We start from the raw sequence: 19,578 nt of genomic DNA on the forward strand, positions 1-19,578 counted from the left end.
CCCCCTGGCACAGTACAGGCAGTGCCCATCATTACTGTTCAATCACAGTTGCTGCACTGTTTGTGCTACAACCCAGCTGTTCTAGTGTCAAAGACAATGAATGAATAGCTCGCTGGCTGGGCTCGGACAGCAGTGGAGAACTTGTCCAGCTGCTGAGACTGTGAACATAAGAACATAAGAACATAAGAAATAGGAGCAGGAGTAGGCCAATCGGCCCCTCGAGCCTGCTCCGCCATTCAATAAGATCATGGCTGATCTGACCTAACCGCCAATCCACTATCACAGAACCATCTCCTGAATCTAACAGAATTAGACACACGAAATAGGAGCAGGATCAGGCTACACGGCCCCTGGGCCCGCTCCGCTACCCACAGGGCCATGACCGATCCGAACCTAGACTCATGTCCAAATTCCTGCCCGCTCCCCGTAACCCTTAATTCCCTTTACTTCTAGGAAACTGTCTATTTCTGTTTTAAATTTATGTAATGATGTAGCTTCTACAGCTTTTTGGGGCAGCATATTCCATGGACCTACCACCCTCTGAGTGAAGTAGTTCCTCCTCATCTCAGTTTTGAAAGAGCAGCCCCTTATTCTAAGACTATGCCCCCTAGTTCTAGTTTCACCCATCATCGGGAACATCCTCCCCACATCCACCCGATCCAACCCCTTCACAATCTTACATGTTTCAATAAGATCGCCTCTCATTCTTCTGAACTCCAATGAGTAGAGTCCCAATCTACTCAACCTCTCCTCATATGTCCATCCCCTCATCCCCGGGATTAACCGAGTGAACCTTCTTTGTACTGAAAGGGGGCAAGTGATAGCCATCCCATCACAGGCTACATCTCGTCAAGAACTGTCCTCAGTAAGGCTGGAATTTTCTCGAGGCTTGATCAAAATCCCACGCATTCAAACCTCTGTCACTGAATATAGGGCAAAAATTATAGCTGGGAGCAAGTCCCAAGGTTGAAAAGGTTCAGAATTGACATTGGGCTCCATTTCTTCAGTTCCTCTATCCACAGCACTATTGATTATTATGGATATAAAAAGGGATTATATTTGCTAGATTTCACAGATACTTCATACACTGGTCACGTCATGGATGGGAAATAAGAAAATACAATTCTTTACCGCTCTTGGTAACTAATTATTCAAAATGTAAAATATCATCGTAAACACTGTGCAGCAAACTCAAGCACCAAATGACAATTACAAACACTACAAAAGGTAAAACGACAAAATGAAAAGTCAGCGCTGTTACCTTTTAATACAAGCTGACAGCAGACTATTTTACCATGGGGGTGTGTGGGAAGAGGCACCATAATAGAGTCTGATCCTGTCCTCACCCAGCATCACTTTTCACCAGAGGATAGCAATCAGGATCAGGAACCCCCACTGATTTGTCACCTTCTAGTCCAGTAGCACTCCTATTGCTGCTCTGGCTGAGTTCAGTTAATCCAACATGAACTGGGGGCCCTTCTTGGTCTGGATGACTTTCTTCCACAGTGGGCTCTGCTTTTACCCTCCGAGCCACCAGGTAGCTCAAGGACCACTTCTATTTGAAGGTACATTGTTGTTCTTCAAAATTACCTGCATATTCTGCCAGGCGTGTAACAACAATTACACGAGGCTTCTTCGGCAGCACCTCCCAAACCCGCGACCTCTGCCACCTAGAAGGACAAGGGCAGCAGACGCATGGGAACACCACCACCTCCAAGTTCCCCTCCAAGTCACACACCATCTTGACTTGGAAATATATCGCCGATCCTTCATCGTCACTGGGTCAAAATCCTGGAACTCCCTCCCTAACAGCACTGTGGGAGTACCTTCACCACACGGACTGCAGCGGTTCAAGGCGATGGCTCACTGCCATCTTCTCAAGGGTAACGAGGGATGGACAATACATGCTGGTGTCTCAGAGAAAGAATTGTCAGACCAGGTTGTTTCAGAAACCTATGTGCCCAAAAACCTCAGCATGAAAATTAACCACAGTGCCCCTTTAATATACAGAGCACTTGGCCAATATCTGCATGGTGGAAATCAATTATTTCCTTTAATTTGTTCATTCACGCTGGATAAACGCCTTTCGAAGAGCAGGTTTTACATAAACTGGGAGCAGCTACTGAGCCCAGAGGTTCACCGGCTGCCTACAGTCATCTGATCGGAGCGACACCTTGCTGGGTTCACCAGCTGCCTACGGTCACCTGATCGGAGCGACACTTTGCTGGGTTCACCAGCTGCCTACAGTCACCTGATCGGAGCGACACCTTGCTGGGTTCACTAGCTGCCTACGGTCACCTGATCGGAGCGACACCTTGCTGGGTTCACTAGCTGCCTACGGTCACCTGATCGGAGCGACACTTTGCTGGATTCACTAGCTGCCTACAGTCACCTGATCGGAGCGACACCTTGCTGGGTTCACTAGCTGCCTACGGTCACCTGATCGGAGCGACACCTTGCTGGGTTCACCAGCTGCCTACGGTCACCTGATCGGAGCGACACTTTGCTGGGTTCACTAGCTGCCTACGGTCACCTGATCGGAGCGACACCTTGCTGGGTTCACTAGCTGCCTACGGTCACCTGATCGGAGCGACACTTTGCTGGGTTCACTAGCTGCCTAGTCACAGCTGATCGAAGTGACACCTTGCTGGGTTCACTAGCTGCCTAGTCACACCTGATCGAAGCGACACCTTGCTGGGTTCACTAGCTGCCTACGGTCACCTGATCGGAGCGACACTTTGCTGGATTCACCAGCTGCCTACAGTCACCTGATCGGAGCGACACCTTGCTGGGTTCACTAGCTGCCTACAGTCACCTGATCGGAGCGACACTTTGCTGGGTTCACTAGCTACCTACGGTCACCTGATCGGAACGACACTTTGCTGGGTTCACCAGCTGCCTACGGTCACCTGATCGGAGCGACACCTTGCTGGGTTCACTAGCTACCTACGGTCACCTGATCGGAGCGACACTTTGCTGGGTTCACTAGCTGCCTACAGTCACCTGATCGGAGCGACACTTTGCTGGGTTCACTAGCTGCCTACAGTCACCTGATCGGAGCGACACTTTGCTGGGTTCACTAGCTACCTACGGTCACCTGATCGGAACGACACTTTGCTGGGTTCACTAGCTGCCTACAGTCACCTGATCGGAGCGACACTTTGCTGGGTTCACTAGCTACCTACGGTCACCTGATCGGAGCGACACTTTGCTGGGTTCACTAGCTGCCTACAGTCACCTGATCGGAGCGACACTTTGCTGGGTTCACTAGCTACCTACGGTCACCTGATCGGAACGACACTTTGCTGGATTCACCAGCTGCCTACAGTCACCTGATCGGAGCGACACTTTGCTGGGTTCACTAGCTACCTACGGTCACCTGATCGGAACGACACTTTGCTGGGTTCACCAGCTGCCTACGGTCACCTGATCGGAGCGACACCTTGCTGGGTTCACCAGCTGCCTACGGTCACCTGATCGGAGCGACACTTTGCTGGGTTCACTAGCTGCCTACGGTCACCTGATCGGAGCGACACTTTGCTGGGTTCACTAGCTACCTACGGTCACCTGATCGGAACGACACTTTGCTGGATTCACCAGCTGCCTACAGTCACCTGATCGGAGCGACACTTTGCTGGATTCACTAGCTCCCTACAGTCACCTGATCGGAGCGACACCTTGCTGGGTTCACTAGCTGCCTACAGTCACCTGATCGGAGCGACACTTTGCTGGATTCACTAGCTGCCTACAGTCACCTGATCGGAACGACACCTTGCTGGGTTCACTAGCTGCCTACAGTCACCTGATCGGAGCGCCACTTTGCTGGATTCACTAGCTGCCTACAGTCACCCAATCGGAGCGACACTTTGCTGGGTTCACTAGCTGCCTACAGTCACCCGATCGGAGCGACACTTTGCTGGGGTCACCAGCTGCCTACAGTCACCTGATCGGAGCGACACCTTGCTGGATTCACTAGCTGCCTACAGTCACCTGATCGGAGCGACACTTTGCTGGATTCACTAGCTGCCTACAGTCACCTGATCGGAGCGACACTTTGCTGGATTCACCAGCTGCCTACAGTCACCTGATCGGAGCGACACCTTGCTGGATTCACTAGCTGCCTACAGTCACCTGATCGGAGCGACACTTTGCTGGATTCACTAGCTGCCTACAGTCACCTGATCGGAGCGACACTTTGCTGGATTCACTAGCTCCCTACAGTCACCTGATCGGAGCGACACTTTGCTGGATTCACTAGCTCCCTACAGTCACCTGATCGGAGCGACACTTTGCTGGATTCACTAGCTGCCTACAGTCACCTGATCGGAGCGACACTTTGCTGGATTCACTAGCTGCCTACAGTCACCTGATCGGAGCAACACTTTGCTGGATTCACTAGCTGCCTACAGTCACCTGATCGGAGCGACACTTTGCTGGATTCACTAGCTGCCTACAGTCACCTGATCGGAGCGACACTTTGCTGGGTTCACTAGCTGCCTACAGTCACCTGATCGGAGCGGCACTTTGCTGGGTTCACTAGCTGCCTACGGTCACCTGATCGGAGCGACACTTTGCTGGGTTCACCAGCTGCCTACAGTCACCTGATCGGAGCGACACCTTGCTGGATTCACTAGCTGCCTACAGTCACCTGATCGGAGCGACACTTTGCTGGATTCACTAGCTGCCTACAGTCACCTGATCGGAGCGACACTTTGCTGGGTTCACTAGCTGCCTACAGTCACCTGATCGGAGCGGCACTTTGCTGGGTTCACTCACTGCCTACAGTCACCTGATCGGAGCGACACATTGCTGGATTCACCAGCTGCCTACAGTCACCCGATCGGAGCGACACTTTGCTGGCTGCACTTACTCGCTACACTTTCCACCCCCCACCCTCCCCCAGTCAAAGTGCAGGATGGCAATTGACACAGAGAAAACAAACGCCTGTTTATTCACTGCCAGAAAATAGAGCCACCCTTTGGCTTAGTGGTAGCACTCCTGCCTCGGAGTCAGAGGGTGCCAGGGTTTGAGTCTTGCTCCAGACAGGCCCGGTGAGTGGCGGCTCTGAAGTCTGGGTTCACATTGAGCGGGATACTCGGGTCTGTTAGGTGTGGGTGGCCCTGCCCCCCTTCACCCTGTAGGTTGTGGGAACCCGCTGTGTAGGAGTAACCATGCTGGTATGAAAAAGGTTAGGGCCGTTGGAATAGTGTTGACGCTGCGGCCTGTCAAACCTACAGTCAGCCTGTGAATCCTCCCACTACGTCACACGATTCTCCCCGTCTAATCTTTCCCCCTTCTCTCCTCAACGTTTTGAGATGTGGCTCCAAGGGTGTCGGCAATGTGTCCAGTGGCCGCCGTCACGCTCGTCGGCTGGCTATTCCACCGCATGGTCATCACAACCAAGCCTGACCCTGTCCCCTCACCCGATGCCCACAGACGCAAACTACCCGGCACGAGTTACCGGCAGCAATCAGGAGTGGGCAGTCAGTTCGTTGATTCCTCCCGAGTCGGGCAGGAGTTAGTGAGAGGAACAGGTGTGGAGGTACTGAGGGCAACTGGATTGCTCCCACTGTTGACTCATACAACCTAATTTAGACAAAACCTTCCTCGTGTCAAAGGTGGCGTCAACAATCAGCTAGCGATCTCTACCGAGCCACCAATTCCCACTCCTCATCATCAGGGAAATATTCAGTTTCATATTTCTGGTTACTGTGTAGATGAAACCATTAAAAATTAATGAGTCCTGGGAACTGACCATCAGCGAGGTGCTGTGAGATGTTGATAGCTTTGAATTTTCCTTTTCTGTGTTTATTGTTTGTGCGTTTGGGGCTGACTCTGGGAGTGGTTCCAGTATTTTGTTTGCACTAGCAAACGGCAACTGCATAAATACTAAATTACTCTCTGTGGTGTCATTCCCAGAAATAGTTCTCAGTAATTACAGGAAATCTCCACGATTTATCATAGGGAAACTAAACCTGAAACTAGTTACTGTGTATTAGGGTCAGAATCATCATTGGATGACTTTAAAACCATCCCTTCTTGGTCAATTCAATTAGGGTATACCCCCCCACCCAACACCAATCTTCACCTTGGGCGCTCTACAGTGTCGGAGGTGCCATCTTCTGGATGAGATGTTAAACCAAGGCTCTCAGGTGGATGTAAAAGATTCTGTGGCACTATTAGAAGAGAAGCAAAGTTTTCCTGGTGTCTTGGCCAACACTTACACTTCAAGAAACATCACTAAAAAAGAATCTACCTCATTGCTGTTTGTGGGAGCTTGCTGTGTGAAAATTGGCTGTTGTGTTTCCCTACATTACAACAGTGACTACACTTCGAAAGTACTTCATTGGCTGTGAAGTACTTTGGGACATGGTGAGATTGTGAAAATGCTATATAGATGCGCAAGGTATCTCTTTTACCTTTAATAGATTGTTAAAATCATAAGAGTTACTGATAATCCCAGAAAGTTAACAAAATGAGAGGGAGGGAGGGGAGTCCTTCACTCATTGTCTTAAGAATTACAGTACATTGTTATTGTAAACAGGCGATGACTTAAAAATCATTCCATTTCCTTTTCATCAAAACAAATATTTTTAAGAACAGATAAAGACCCAACAATCCATCCCTCTTTGATAAATACACCCCACTTGGTTCTTATCAAGTCCTTCAATCTAGTGTTCCTCCAGAAAGAAATCAAGAAAAGAACTTGCATTCACATCGTACCTTATCGCAGCTTCAGGATGTCCCAAAGCATTTCATAACCAATCAATTACTTTTGAAGTAAAGTCGGTTTTGTTTTGTTTTGTAGCCAAATGCAGCAGTGTGTGCATAACAAGGTCTGACAAACAGCAAATGGGGTGCATGACATGTGGCTCTGTTCTGGTGTTGCGGATAGACTGAGGAGTGTTGGTCGAGGAGTGTTGGCCAGGACACTTGGAGAACTCTCCGCTTCTCTTTGAATAGTGTGCTATGTGATCTTTTATGGCCATCTGAACCGCTGGAACCAGTGTAATACGACCGTAGATTGACATTTCATGGAAAACAGTACCTCCGACAGTGAAGTGCCACTTAATGCTTATGTGCTTAAATCTTGGAGTTGGACCTGAACTCATAGCCTCCCGAGAGGTGAGAGTGCTACCACTGAGTCAAACTTACACTAAGGGCCACTAGCTGCCCATTGATCCCATACTAGAGGTATGATCACCCTTTTAGGCGGCTTCCAGGCCATTACATTTGCTTTGCAGCCAACAAACTGCCATGTTTGGCTGCAAATGGTAAAACGGTCAGCTCTGAAAACTCTGTTGCTGCACGACCCGGTCAGCGACCACAGCCACAGGTCAAGGTGCAGAAGATGCTCTCAGCTACAGGTCAATATGTTCTATCTGATGAGCTGTGATCTTTTACATACAAGTGTGGGACTGGAGTCACAGAGGGGGGGTCACAGGTCGCCTTACCATGAAGGACATTAGTGAATGAGCTGGGGTGTAACAACAATCTGGCAGGTTTCATGGTTGCTTTTCTTTGGCTACTATCAGATTTACTGGATTATATAGAATTTACAGCATTGAAACAGGCCGATCGGCCCAAATGGTCTGTGCCAGTGTTTTTATGCTCCACACGAGCCTCTTCCTGCCCTACTTCATCTAACCCCATCAGCCCACCTGTCTATTCCTATCTCCCTCATGTACTTATCTAGCTACCTCTTAAATGCATCTATGTTGAATCTCACAACATGCTAGAGTGGGATTTGAATTCACAAGCTCAAGGGTTGCTAGTCCAGTACCATAACCACTCATGGTACCTGTTCCCATGCCACTCATTGTGGATGAGTAGCACCACGCCTGATGACAGACTTTGACCAGACGTTTTTATCCTTTATCGAGCACAGGAAGCAGTATTTCACAAACCTCAATAAAACGCCCGTCCAGCTGACTTTACTCAGAGAGTAACATGAGAAGCAGTCAAGGCCAAGATAGCTAGGATGGTGCGTGGGGGTGGGGCGGGTTATTTTGACTGACACTGACAAACTGTAATGTGTTTTTCAAACTGTGACTCTAACAGACCTATAAGATCAGCTGTGTAATCCGAGTAAATTGTGTCAAAGCAGATGGAGCGTCAGAAGTCAAGACGTGGATGTCATATTTATTGGATTAAAAAGGCTGGAATTTTCCAGGGTGTCAGCGGGCAGGATCGGTGGCGAGTTGGGTGGGAAAGTGTTTTTTTTGTCAGCGGGTCGGGAACCCGCCGTCAACCCGCCGCAACGCAACAGACTAGATGCAGGAAGGATGTTCCCGATGGTGGGGGAGTCCAGAACCAGGGGTCACAGTCTAAAGATAAGGGGTAAGCCATTTAGGACAGAGATGAGGACGAATTTCTTCACCAAGAGAGTGGTGAACCTATGGAATTCTCTACCACAGAAGACAGTTGAGGTCAATTCATTAAATATATTCAAGAAGGAGTTAGATATATTTCTTAAGGCTAAAGGGATCAAGGGATATGGGGAGAAAGCAGCGACAGGATGCTACTGAATTTGGATGATTAGCCATGATCTCATTAAATGGCAGAACAGGCTCGAGGGGCCGAATGGCCTACTCCTGCTCCTATCTTCTATGTTTCTATGTTTTAACGCGCCTTTCCCAATGTCAGATCTGTCAGCACTGGGCAGACCCAACAGGCAGTGGCGGGCGACCCAATTAAACTAATTATAATGTATTTAACAGAACCTTAACAGGCTTTTTTATCTTACTTTTTAACTTTAACTTCATGGCCAGTAACCACACTGTTCGGGGACCACGTCTGTCAACCTGAGGCGGGAGTTCAGTGGCCATTGTTCCAGCTGATTGCTTGACAGCTTCAAATGTACAGTAAAAGCTCCCACCTGACAGAGATCACTTTCCTCAGCCACAAGCTGTTCCTCACTGCATTTCCAGCACAGATTCTGCAGAGCGGAAACATCTTCTCTACGTCTACCCTATCAAAACGCTTCATAATCTTAAAGATCTCTATTAAGTCACCCCTCAGCCTTCTCTTTTCTAGAAAAAAGTGCCCCAGCATGCTCAGTCTATCCTGATAGTTATAATCTCTCAGTTCTGTTTGTAGGCTGACACTCAGTGCTCAGTACTCATCATGGCGCCGTACCACATTTACACTAATATCTAGTACGGCTGGTGTTCAGTAGTCATCACAGTCGAGTAATGCATTTTTTAAAATTCGTATGTGGGCGTCGCTACAAGGCCAGCATTTATTGCCCATCCCTAATTGCCCTTGAGAAGGTGGTGGTGACTGCCTTCTTGAACCGCTGCAGTCCGTGTGGTGAAGGTATTCCCAGAGTGCTGTTAGGGAGGAAGTTCCAGGATTTTGACCCAGCGAAGAAGAAGGATCGGCGATATACTTCTGAGTTAGGAAGGCGTGTGACTTGGAGGGGGAGGTGTTCCCATGCGCCTGCTGCCCTTGTCCTTCTAGGTGGCAGAAGTCGCGAGTTTCGGAGGTGCCGCCGAAGAAGCCTTGGCGAGTTGCTGCAGTGCATCTTGTAGATGGTACACACTGCAGCCACGGTACGCCGGTGGTGGAGGGAATGAATGTTTAAGGTGGTGGATGGGGTGCCAATCAAGCGGGCTGCTTTGTCCTGGATGGAGTTGAGTTTCTTGAGTGTTGTTGGAGCTGCACTCATCCAGGCAAGTGGAGAGTATTCCATCACACTCCTGACTTGTGCCTTGTAGATGGTGGAAAGGCTTTGGAGAGTCAGGAGGTGAGACACTCGCCGCAGAAAACCTAGCCTCTGACCTGCTCTTGTTGCCACAGTATTTGTGTGGCTGGTCCAGTTAAGTTTCTGGTCAATGGTGACCCCCCAGGATGTTGATGGTGGGGGATTTGGCGATGGTAATACCGTTGAATGTCAAGGGGAGGTGGTTAGACTCTTGCTTGTTGGAGATAGTCATTGCCTGGCACTTCTGTGGCACGAATGTTACCTGCCACTTATCAGCCCAAGCCTGAACGTCGTCCAGGTTTTGTTGCATGCGGGCATGGACTGCTTCATTATCTGAGGAGTTGTGAATGGCACTGAACACTGTGCAGTCATCAGCGAACATCCCCACATCTGGCCTTATGTTTGAGGGAAGATCATTGATGAAGCAGCTGAAGATGGTTGGGCCTAGGACACTGCCCTGAGGAACTCCTGCAGTGACGTCCTGGGGTTGTGATGATTGACCTTCAACCACCACAACCATCTTCTTTTGTACTAGGTATGACTCCAGCCAATGGAGCGTTTTCCCCCCAATTCCCATTGACTTCAGTTTTACTAGGGCTCCTTGATGCCACACTCGGTCAAATGCTGCCTTGATGTCAAGGGCAGTCACTCTCACCCCACCTGTGGAATGCAGCTCCTTTTATCCATGTTTGGACCAAGGCTGTAATGAGGTCGGGAGCCGAGCGGTTTTGGTGGGACCCAAACTGGGCATCAGTGAGCAGGTTATTGGTGAGTAAGTGCCGCTTGATAGCACTGTTGATGACACCTTCCATCACTTTGCTGATGATTGAGAGTAGACTGATGGGTGGTAATTGGCCGGGTTGGATTTGTCCTGCTTTTTGTGGACATTGTTGGATAGATGCCAGTGTTGTAACTGTACTGGAACAGCTTGGCTAGAGGCACGGCTAGTTCTGGAGCACAAGTCTTCAGTACGATAGCCGGGATGTTGTCGGGGCCCATAGCCTTTGCTGTATTCAGTGCGCTCAGCCGTTTCTTGATATCACGTGGAGTGAATCGAATTGGCTGAAGGTTGGCTTCTGTGATGGTGGGGACCTCAGGAGTAGGCCGATATGGATCATCCACTCGGCACTTCTGGCTGAAGATTGTTGCAAACACTTCAGCCTTGTCTTTTGCACTAACGTGCTGTGCTCCACCATCATTGAGGATGGGGATATTCATGGAGCCTTCTCCTCCCATTAGTTGTTTAATGGTACACTAATATCTGGCACAGCTGATTCTAGCCGCCTATCTATGGGGCAAGTAATAGAAAACCCACATATTATTACCAAAGTGGCAAAATGAAAGTCTTTGTTTTTTAAATTATTTTTGGTAGTATTGTAAGAATATAGGATTAGGAGGGTGTATAGAGGGTCTAGGCTCGAAAGAGTTAAGTGACCCCAAGCTTTTACATAGGATTACATTGGATATACAGCGCAGAAACAGGCCATTCAGCCCAACCAGTCCATGCTGATGTTTATGCTCCACACGAGCCTCCTCCCGTCTTTCCTCATCTAAATCTATCAGCATAACTCTCTATTCCCTTCTCCCTCATATGCCTGTCTAGCCTCCTCTTAAATGCATCTATACTACAGGAAACTTTGTGTTATCCGGAGGCTAAATGTCCGGCAAGCTCGAGCCACCGGCAAAAATCAGGAGCCGTTTCATTAGGTTTTTTTTCTTTTCGTTGCTTTTTTCTCAGTCAAGCTCTGCAAGTTCTCGCTGAAGCTGTTGCTAAGCTACAGAGAGTACGGCTGACTGTTTAGAAGCTGTTGCTAAGCAACAGGGTTTGTTGCCAGATACGGAGATCAAAATCTCCGTATGCTTCAACATTACCGCTGGTTTGTCCGGCAGTTTTGAGGGAACAGCAACAGCTCGGTCCCGTCGGTGCCGGATAGCACAAAGTTTCCTGTATTTGCTTCAACCACTCCCTGTGGTAGCGAGTTCCACATTCTCACCACTCTTTGGATAAATAAATTTCTTCTGAATTCCCTATTGGATTTCTTGGTGACTATCTTATATTGATGGCCTCTAGTTATGCTCTTCCCCACAAGTGGAAACATTCTCTCTGTATCCACTCTATCAAAACCTTTCATAATTTTAAAGACCTCTATTAGATCACCTCTCAGCCTTCTTTTTTCAAGAGAGAAGAGACCCAGCCTGTTCATTCTTTCCTGATATGTATACCCTCGCATTTCTGGTATCATCCTCATAAATCTTCTCTGCACGCTCTCCAGTGCCTTTTTATAATATGGCGACCAGAACTGTACACAGTACTAGTATGGTCTAACCAAGGTTCGATACAGGTTTAACATAACTTCCCTACTTTTCACTTCTATCCCTCTAGAAATAAACCCTAGTGCTTGGTTTGCTTTTTTTATGGCCTTGCTAACCTGTGTCACCACTTTTAGTGATTTGTGTATTTGTACTCCGAGATCCCTTTGTTCCTCTACCCCACCTAGACTCGCATCCTCCAAGTGATAAGTGACCTTCCTATTCTTCCTATCAAAATGTACTAACTCACATTTATCTGTGTTGAACTTCATTTGTCAATTATATGCCCATTCTGCAAGTTTATTAATGCCCTCCTGTAACTTGTTGCAGTCCTCATCAGTATTGACTTTCCCCCCAATTTGGGGTCATCCGCAAATTTAGAAATTGTGTTTTTGATTCCAAAGTCTAAATCATTAATGTAAATTTATAACAGCAGTGGTCCCAGCACTGATCCTTGTGGAACACCACTACCCACCTTCTGCCACTCTGAATAGCTACCCTTTACTCCTACTCTCTGCTTTCTGTCCTGAAGCCAGCCAGCAATCCATTCTGCTACTTGTCCCCTGACTCTGCATTCTTTGACTTTGTTCATCAGTCTATTATGGGGTACCTTATCGAAGGCCTTTTGAAAATCCAGATAAATTACATCTACTGCATTACCATTGTCCACTCTCTCTGTTACCTCTTCAAAAAATTAAATAAGGTTGGTCAAGCAAGACTTTCCCTTTTGAAATCCATGATGCCTATTCATTATTATATTTTTTGGTTTCTAGATGTTCTTCTATTTTCTCCTTTAGTAGGGATTACATTATTGTTCCTACCACCGGTGTTAAGCTGACAGGTTTATAATTCCCTGGACATGTTTTATTCCCCCTTCTTAAATATTGGTATTATGTTAGCTATCCACCAGTCCTCTGGCACTACACATTTTTCTAACGAATTATTAAATATGCGTAGTAATGCCTCCTGCTATCTCTTTCCTAGATTCTTTAAAAATGCGTGGATGCAAAAGGAGTTTTAACCTCTGAGTTTGATTAATTTATTTAATATATCCCCTTTTTTAAATTTTAAATGCATTTATCTGATTACTAATCTTATCATCCAATGTCATGTCCACCTGTTCTATCTCCCTGGTAAATACTGAAGCAAAATAATGATTTAATATTTCTGTCATCTCTCTATCATTACCTGTGGTATTATCCTGACTATCCCTTAATGGCCCTATTCCCATCCCAACCTTCCTTTTTTTTATTGATGTGCCTATAAAATATTTTACTATTTTGTTTTATGTTCCTTGATAACTTAATTTCATAGTTCCTCTTTGCCTCCGCAACTGTCTTTTTGACATCTCTCCTAATCTTTTCGTATTCTCTCTTATCGTGCACTCCCCTGCTGTCTATGTACTTAATGTATGTCTCTTTCCTTACCCTCAATTGTTCCCTTATGGCTTTATTCATCCATGGAGTCTCCCTTAATGGACCCATTCCCATCCCTAGAATTTGCTAAAACTACAGATCTGCTTTTGGCATCTCAGTCTGACTGATGGCAGGTCACATGCATTTTGTTATTGCTGGAAGAGAGGGAAGAACAATTTGAGACTGGACGAGGTCTACATCATTGTTTCTTAACTCTCTTCTCTGACTGTGGGTATGCATACTGAGAACCCTTTTACTACTATTCAGTATTAAGTTTGCTAGACTGCAGTTCAACATTAAGTTTGCTAGTCTACAGTTTTATTACTTTTAGTTCTATTTCTCCTCAAGTTAGAATTAGTTTGCGTCATCAACTGTAGAAACAGAAAAAGCTTGTGCGAAGGCTAGAAAGACAGATAAGGGCGGCTGGTCAGACTCAGCTGGCCTCTGGAGAATCGAATTTAAATAAATGGACTGAAAATCAGAATGGCTCCGATAGGGTGGCACACTTCTCCCCACCTGATTTTCCTCTATGTGCTCCATCTAGGAAATTGTATTAATGCCAAAATTCAAAAGAGGAAACTGCCCCATTGAGTCAAGTTAGTCCAATGAATCCAGGGTCACCACTAGCATAAACTGCACTCACCAAAGCTCATAAAACTGAATTATAGAATAGAGAATAGAATCATAGCATGGTAATTCCAGTTTTACAACATGCACTTACATATGCAAATTAAGTCATACTTAGCTGACATCATTAACAGACTATTCCCTCCACCTTCGCGTTTAGAGTACTAGAACCTTGTGAAAGGTATGTGGTGATTATTCTTTATGTTTAGTAAGAAGTATTGTGATTGGTTGTTTGTTTCCTGCCTTGGGATATATGCTGTAATCTCATTGGTAGTTGATGTCATGTGATGCCATCTTAAATTCAGTTCTTTCCAGCCTTTAGTTGGGACTGGGTGTTGAAGATGTGCTACCGGATTTTTAAGTTAATAAAGCCTAGATTAGAAAGGCAAATCTATTCTTTATTTCAATTTATGTCAGAATGGAGCGATATCTTCAACCAGAACGATTCAATGCTGACCCTAATTCTGCAGGAGTGGATGATAAATGGAAACATTGGTATTGTACATTTAAAAACTTTTTGGGCGTGTTGGATCAAGAGTCTCTAAATAAGCTGAATATGCTGATCAACTACATTGCTCCGGATGTGTATAAGTATATTTTGGACTGTAAAACTTACGAAGTGGCTATTTCTACATTGGAAAAGATTTTTGTTAAACCAAAGAATGAGGTATTTGCACGTCACCTTCTATCTGCCCGTAGGCAGCAGGTGGGAGAATCTTTGGATACTTATTTACAAGCACTTCGGTGCCTTAGTGTTAACTGTAATTATAAGGCCGTGACGGCTGAAGAATATAAGGAAGAATCAGTACGGGATGCTTTTATTAATGGATTACTGTCTAGATCAATTCGTCAGCGGTTGTTAGAAAATAAGACTTTGGATCTTGAGTGCTTTTGAGCAAGCTTCTACATTGGATGTGGCTCAGAGAAGTTCGGATTCTTATGCTCCTTTTAATCAGCCTGTGACTGTGGTTTCGGCAGTTCTGGATGAAAAGGAATTATGTGGACTTAATAGGAGTGGTTTACTAGATTCTGAAACAGTTTCTACTTCAGCGGCTGTTGCCTCTAGGATTCAGAAGTGTTATTTTTGTGGGAACGTCCGGCACCCTCGTCTGAAGTGTCCTGCTCGGGAGGCTGTGTGTAGTAAATGCGGCAAGAGAGGTCATTACGCACGTGTGTGTAAATCATCAGGTTCAATTACCTCCTCTGTGACTATTCAGCCTTTAGATAGGGCGTTTATTGCATCAATTTCTGCTGCATTTGCTCATGGCCTAAACAAAGCTATAGTTACGGCCCAAGTTAATGGGTTGGAAGTGAAGGCCCTTATAGATACGGGCAGTACCGAGAGTTTTATAAGTCTTCAGTTTGCAAAGGAGAAGCATTTGAAAATTTCGCCTGTTTCCTATCAGGTGTGTATGGCTCAGACGACTCTCACTTCACAAGTAGCTGGTTGTTGCCTTGTGAAATTGATTCTTCTAGGTAATACGTATACTGATATACGCCTATCTGTTTTGCCTAATCTCTGTGCGGATATTTTGATTGGTCATGATGTGCTTCAGTTACACGAGAGTCTCAGTCTTTCATTTGGAGGGACTAAGCCACCTTTATCTATTTGTGGATTAACCTCTTTATCCATTTCTCCATTATCACTTTTTTCCAATTTGATGCCGGATTGTAAGCCAATTGCTACCAAGTCAAGAAGGTATAGCAGTCAGGATAGAGAATTTATTAATTCTGAAGTTCAACGTCTCTTATTGGAAGGAATCATTGAACCTAGTTGTTCGCCTTGGTGGGCACAGGTAGTTGTCACGACTAACGAGAGACATAAGAAACGAATGGTGATAGGCTATTCCCAAACTATTAATAGGTATACTCAATTAGATGCGTACCCTTTGCCTAAGATTGATGAGCTTATCAATAAAGTATCTCAGTATAAGGTTTTTAGCACTATTGACCTAAAGAGTGCTTATCATCAGATTCCTATTGTTAAGAAGGATCAACCATATACGGCCTTTGAGGCTGGTGGAAAGCTGTATCAGTTTTGCCGAATACCATTTGGTGTTACTAATGGTGTTGCTTGTTTTCAACGGGCAATGGATGCTTTTATAAGTGATAACTCTCTCTCTGACACCTTTTCATATTTAGATGACATCACGGTGTGTGGCAAATCAAGGGTGGAGCATGATTCTAATTTAGAAAGATTCCTTCAAGCTGCGGAAAAAGTTGGTTTAACTTTCAATAAAGAGAAGTGTACCTTTTCGACCACTGAGGTAAATCTACTGGGGTACATTATCTCGGGAAACAAGATTAAACCAGACCCAGAACGTCTGTGACCATTGATTGATTTACCTTGTCCTACTAATTCTAAGGCTTTGCAACGAGTTGTTGGACTGTTTTCTTACTATTCTAATTGGATTGCAAATTTTTCACAGAAGATCCGGCCTCTTATTCGGGTTATGACATATCCTCTATCATGGGAGGCCAGGACGTGTTTTGATAATTTTAAAAAGGATATCCTTGGAGCAGTTGTGCATTCTATTGATGAGCAGGTTCCTTTTGTGATTGAGACGGACGCTTCTGATTTTGCAATTGGGGCTACTCTGAACCAAAATGGAAGACCTGTGGCCTTTTTCTCACGTACCTTGAATAATAGTGAAAAAAGGCATTCTTCAATAGAGAAAGAGGCATACGCAATAGTAGAAGCACTGCGTAAATGGAGACATTATTTATCGGGGCGACATTTTACGTTGGTAACTGATCAAAAGTCTGTGTCCTTTATGTTTGATGTCAAACATTTTGGAAAGATTAAGAATGATAAAATAATGAGGTGGAGGATTGAGTTGGCATGTTGCCATTTTGATATAGTTTATCGTCCGGGGAAGGATAATGTTGCTGCTGATGCGTTGTCGAGGGCTTATTGTTCTGTAATTCACGGAGATACGCTTATTAATCTTCACAATGCCTTATGCCATCCTGGGGTAATGAGGATAATACACTTCGTACGCAGTAAGAATTTGCCCTTTTCAGTTGAAGACGTCAAGCGGATGACTTCATCATGTTCTATCTGTGCTCGGTGTAAACCGAATTTCTTTAAGCCTCAACGAGCTCATCTTATAAAGGCTACTTCTCCTTTTGAGCGTCGATTTCAAGGGGCCTCTTCCTTCAACTACTCAAAACCGATATATATTTACTGTTGTGGATGAGTTTTCAAGGTTCCCTTTTGCTTTTCCTTGCGCAGATGTATCAGCTGCTACAGTTATCAAATGTCTGACTCAACTTTTTGTCATCTTTGGGATGCCTGCGTATATCCATTCGGATCAGGGAAGTTCTTTTATGTCTTCCCAGTTGAAGGAATACCTTCAGAGTCGGGGAATTTCTACTAGCAGAACTACTCCGTATAATCCCCAGGGTAATGGACAGTGCGAACGATACAATGGGGTGATCTGGAAGGCAGTTATGTTGGCTTTGACATCCCGAAACCTTAAGAATACACAGTGGGAAATGGTACTGCCTGATGCCCTGCATTCCATTAGATCATTGCTTTCAACGGCTACTAATGTGACCCCCCATGAAAGGCTCTTTAACTATCCGCGGAGATCTACTATGGGATATTCGGTACCTTCATGGCTTACTATGCAGGGACCTGTGCTGCTTCGACGCCATGTTAGATTGTCAAAATATGATCCTTTAGTGGAGGAGGTGGAGCTGTTGGAGGCAATATGCTCATATTCGATTCCAAGATGGGAAAGAAAGTACCGTTTCAATTAAAGACTTGGCTCCTTGTGGTGGCCAGCCCTCTTCTGAGGATATTAACAATAGTCATGATTCAGATAATGTGGAAGCTGTTACAGATACTACAAATATTTCCAATCCGACTGCAGATAATTATACTTCTATTAGTCAGCCCTCGATGGATGTTCATGACCGTACCAGTTTACCTCCTGATGGGATTTCTAATCCGGAAACCGTTGAAAATCGGGATATGGATAGCCTTCCTGCAGAAGATACTTCTGTGTCTCCTGGTGTGGGAGGGCAAGGAATTTCACCAAAGTTAAGAAGGTCGACACGAACAAGATATCCGGTCGACCGATTGAAAATGGACTTTTAAATTGATAGTAATGTTTTAAAATTGTTGAAATATTATATTATATTGTTTTAGTTGAGAGATACTTAATACTTATGTGCAATGTTACTATTTGTTGTTGCTCACTTAGTATTGTGTCATGTTGAATAGTTTTATTTTGTCTGTGCATAGTTTTAGTTGTAAATAATTAATTATAAATTGTAAAGGTTATTTAGGTTGGAGTATATTTTAAAAGGAGGGGTGAATGTGGTGATTATTCTTTATGTTTAGTAAGAAGTATTGTGATTGGTTGTTTGTTTCCTGCCTTGGGATATATGCTGTAATCTCATTGGTAGTTGATGTCATGTGATTTGTGGTGGCCATCTTAAATTCAGTTCTTTCCAGCCTTTAGTTGGGACTGGGTGTTGAAGATGTGCTACCGGATTTTTAAGTTAATAAAGCCTAGATTTGAAAGGCAAATCTATTCTTTATTTCAAGGTAAAATTTACATTTTTCTCTCTCAAGGCGTGAATTAGAAACTTGACAGGGCCTCTCCCCTCACCTCGTTATCTATTATTTGACAATTTACAAAGAGCAATGAATTAACGGTGGGATTGGTTGTGGGCTTTGTTTGGTGCTCCAACTATTCCAACACTGCGCTGGCCGTCTCCCACCTTCCACTCTCCGTAAACCTGAGCTCCTCCAAAACCCTGCACCAAGTCCCATTGATCCATCAACCCTATGCTCACTGACCTACATGGGCTCCTGGTCCAGCAATGCCTTGAATTTACAATTCTCATCCTTGTGCTGAAATCCCGCCATTACCTCCCCCCTCCCTATCTCTGTAATCTCCTCCAGATCTACAACCCTCCGAGATCTCTGCGCTCCTCCAATTCTGGCCACTTGCGCATCCCCGATTTTAATCGCCCCGCCATTGGCAGCCGTGCCTTCAGTGGTCTAAGCTCTAAGCTCTGGAATTCTCTCCCTCCGCCTCTCCACCTCTCTCTCCTCCTTTAAGAGGCTCCTTAAAACCTACCTAACTATCCTAATTTCTCCTTATGTGGCTCGGTGTCAAATTTTGTCTGGTAACACTCCTGTGTAGCACCTTGGGACGTTTTACTACGTTAAAGGCGCTATATAAATGCAAGTTGCTGTGCAGTAGTAGTTGTTGCTGTAAAGGCAATGCTATTTTGCTCAGCTGTTAGATCACAGACTTGAAGCCATCCCTTACCTGATTAAGTAACAGCAGAACAGTAAGCTGAGGATGAAGACAAAGATTGCTGTCCCGAAAACCACAATGTAGATATTGAGTGGAAGGTTCTGGAACCCTATGTTTGGCATCCTGAAACTGTACTGCTGGAAATCAGTGCTCATGGATAGCCTGCGAAAAGGGGGAGGAGAGAGAGGCGCTGGTTAATATTTGCCACCACTAACACTGCAGTGTGTCCCACTGTCGTTTC

The 19,578-nt window shown here is 45.5% G+C and overlaps 1 protein-coding gene across 6 annotated transcripts in view; it reads right to left on the reverse strand.

Moving 5' to 3' along the window:
* The window catches only part of rnf24 (ring finger protein 24), a 175,197-nt gene that overhangs the window by 77,965 nt on the left and 77,654 nt on the right, over positions 1–19,578 (reverse strand). For all 6 annotated transcript variants that reach the window (XR_015074986.1, XR_015074987.1, XM_085975527.1 and 3 more), the window contains one exon: positions 19,350–19,499. Coding sequence is in view for 4 of the 6 variants with exons in the window: in XM_085975524.1 (XP_085831650.1) it covers positions 19,350–19,499 (150 nt within the window). In the remaining 2 variants the exon portion in view is untranslated. The remainder of the gene's footprint in view (positions 1–19,349; positions 19,500–19,578) is intronic.

The sequence above is a fragment of the Somniosus microcephalus genome, chromosome 2, assembly GCF_052327205.1.
Source record: "Somniosus microcephalus isolate GS21.2 chromosome 2, FLI_Smic_1.0, whole genome shotgun sequence".
Classification (NCBI taxonomy): domain Eukaryota; kingdom Metazoa; phylum Chordata; class Chondrichthyes; order Squaliformes; family Somniosidae; genus Somniosus; species Somniosus microcephalus.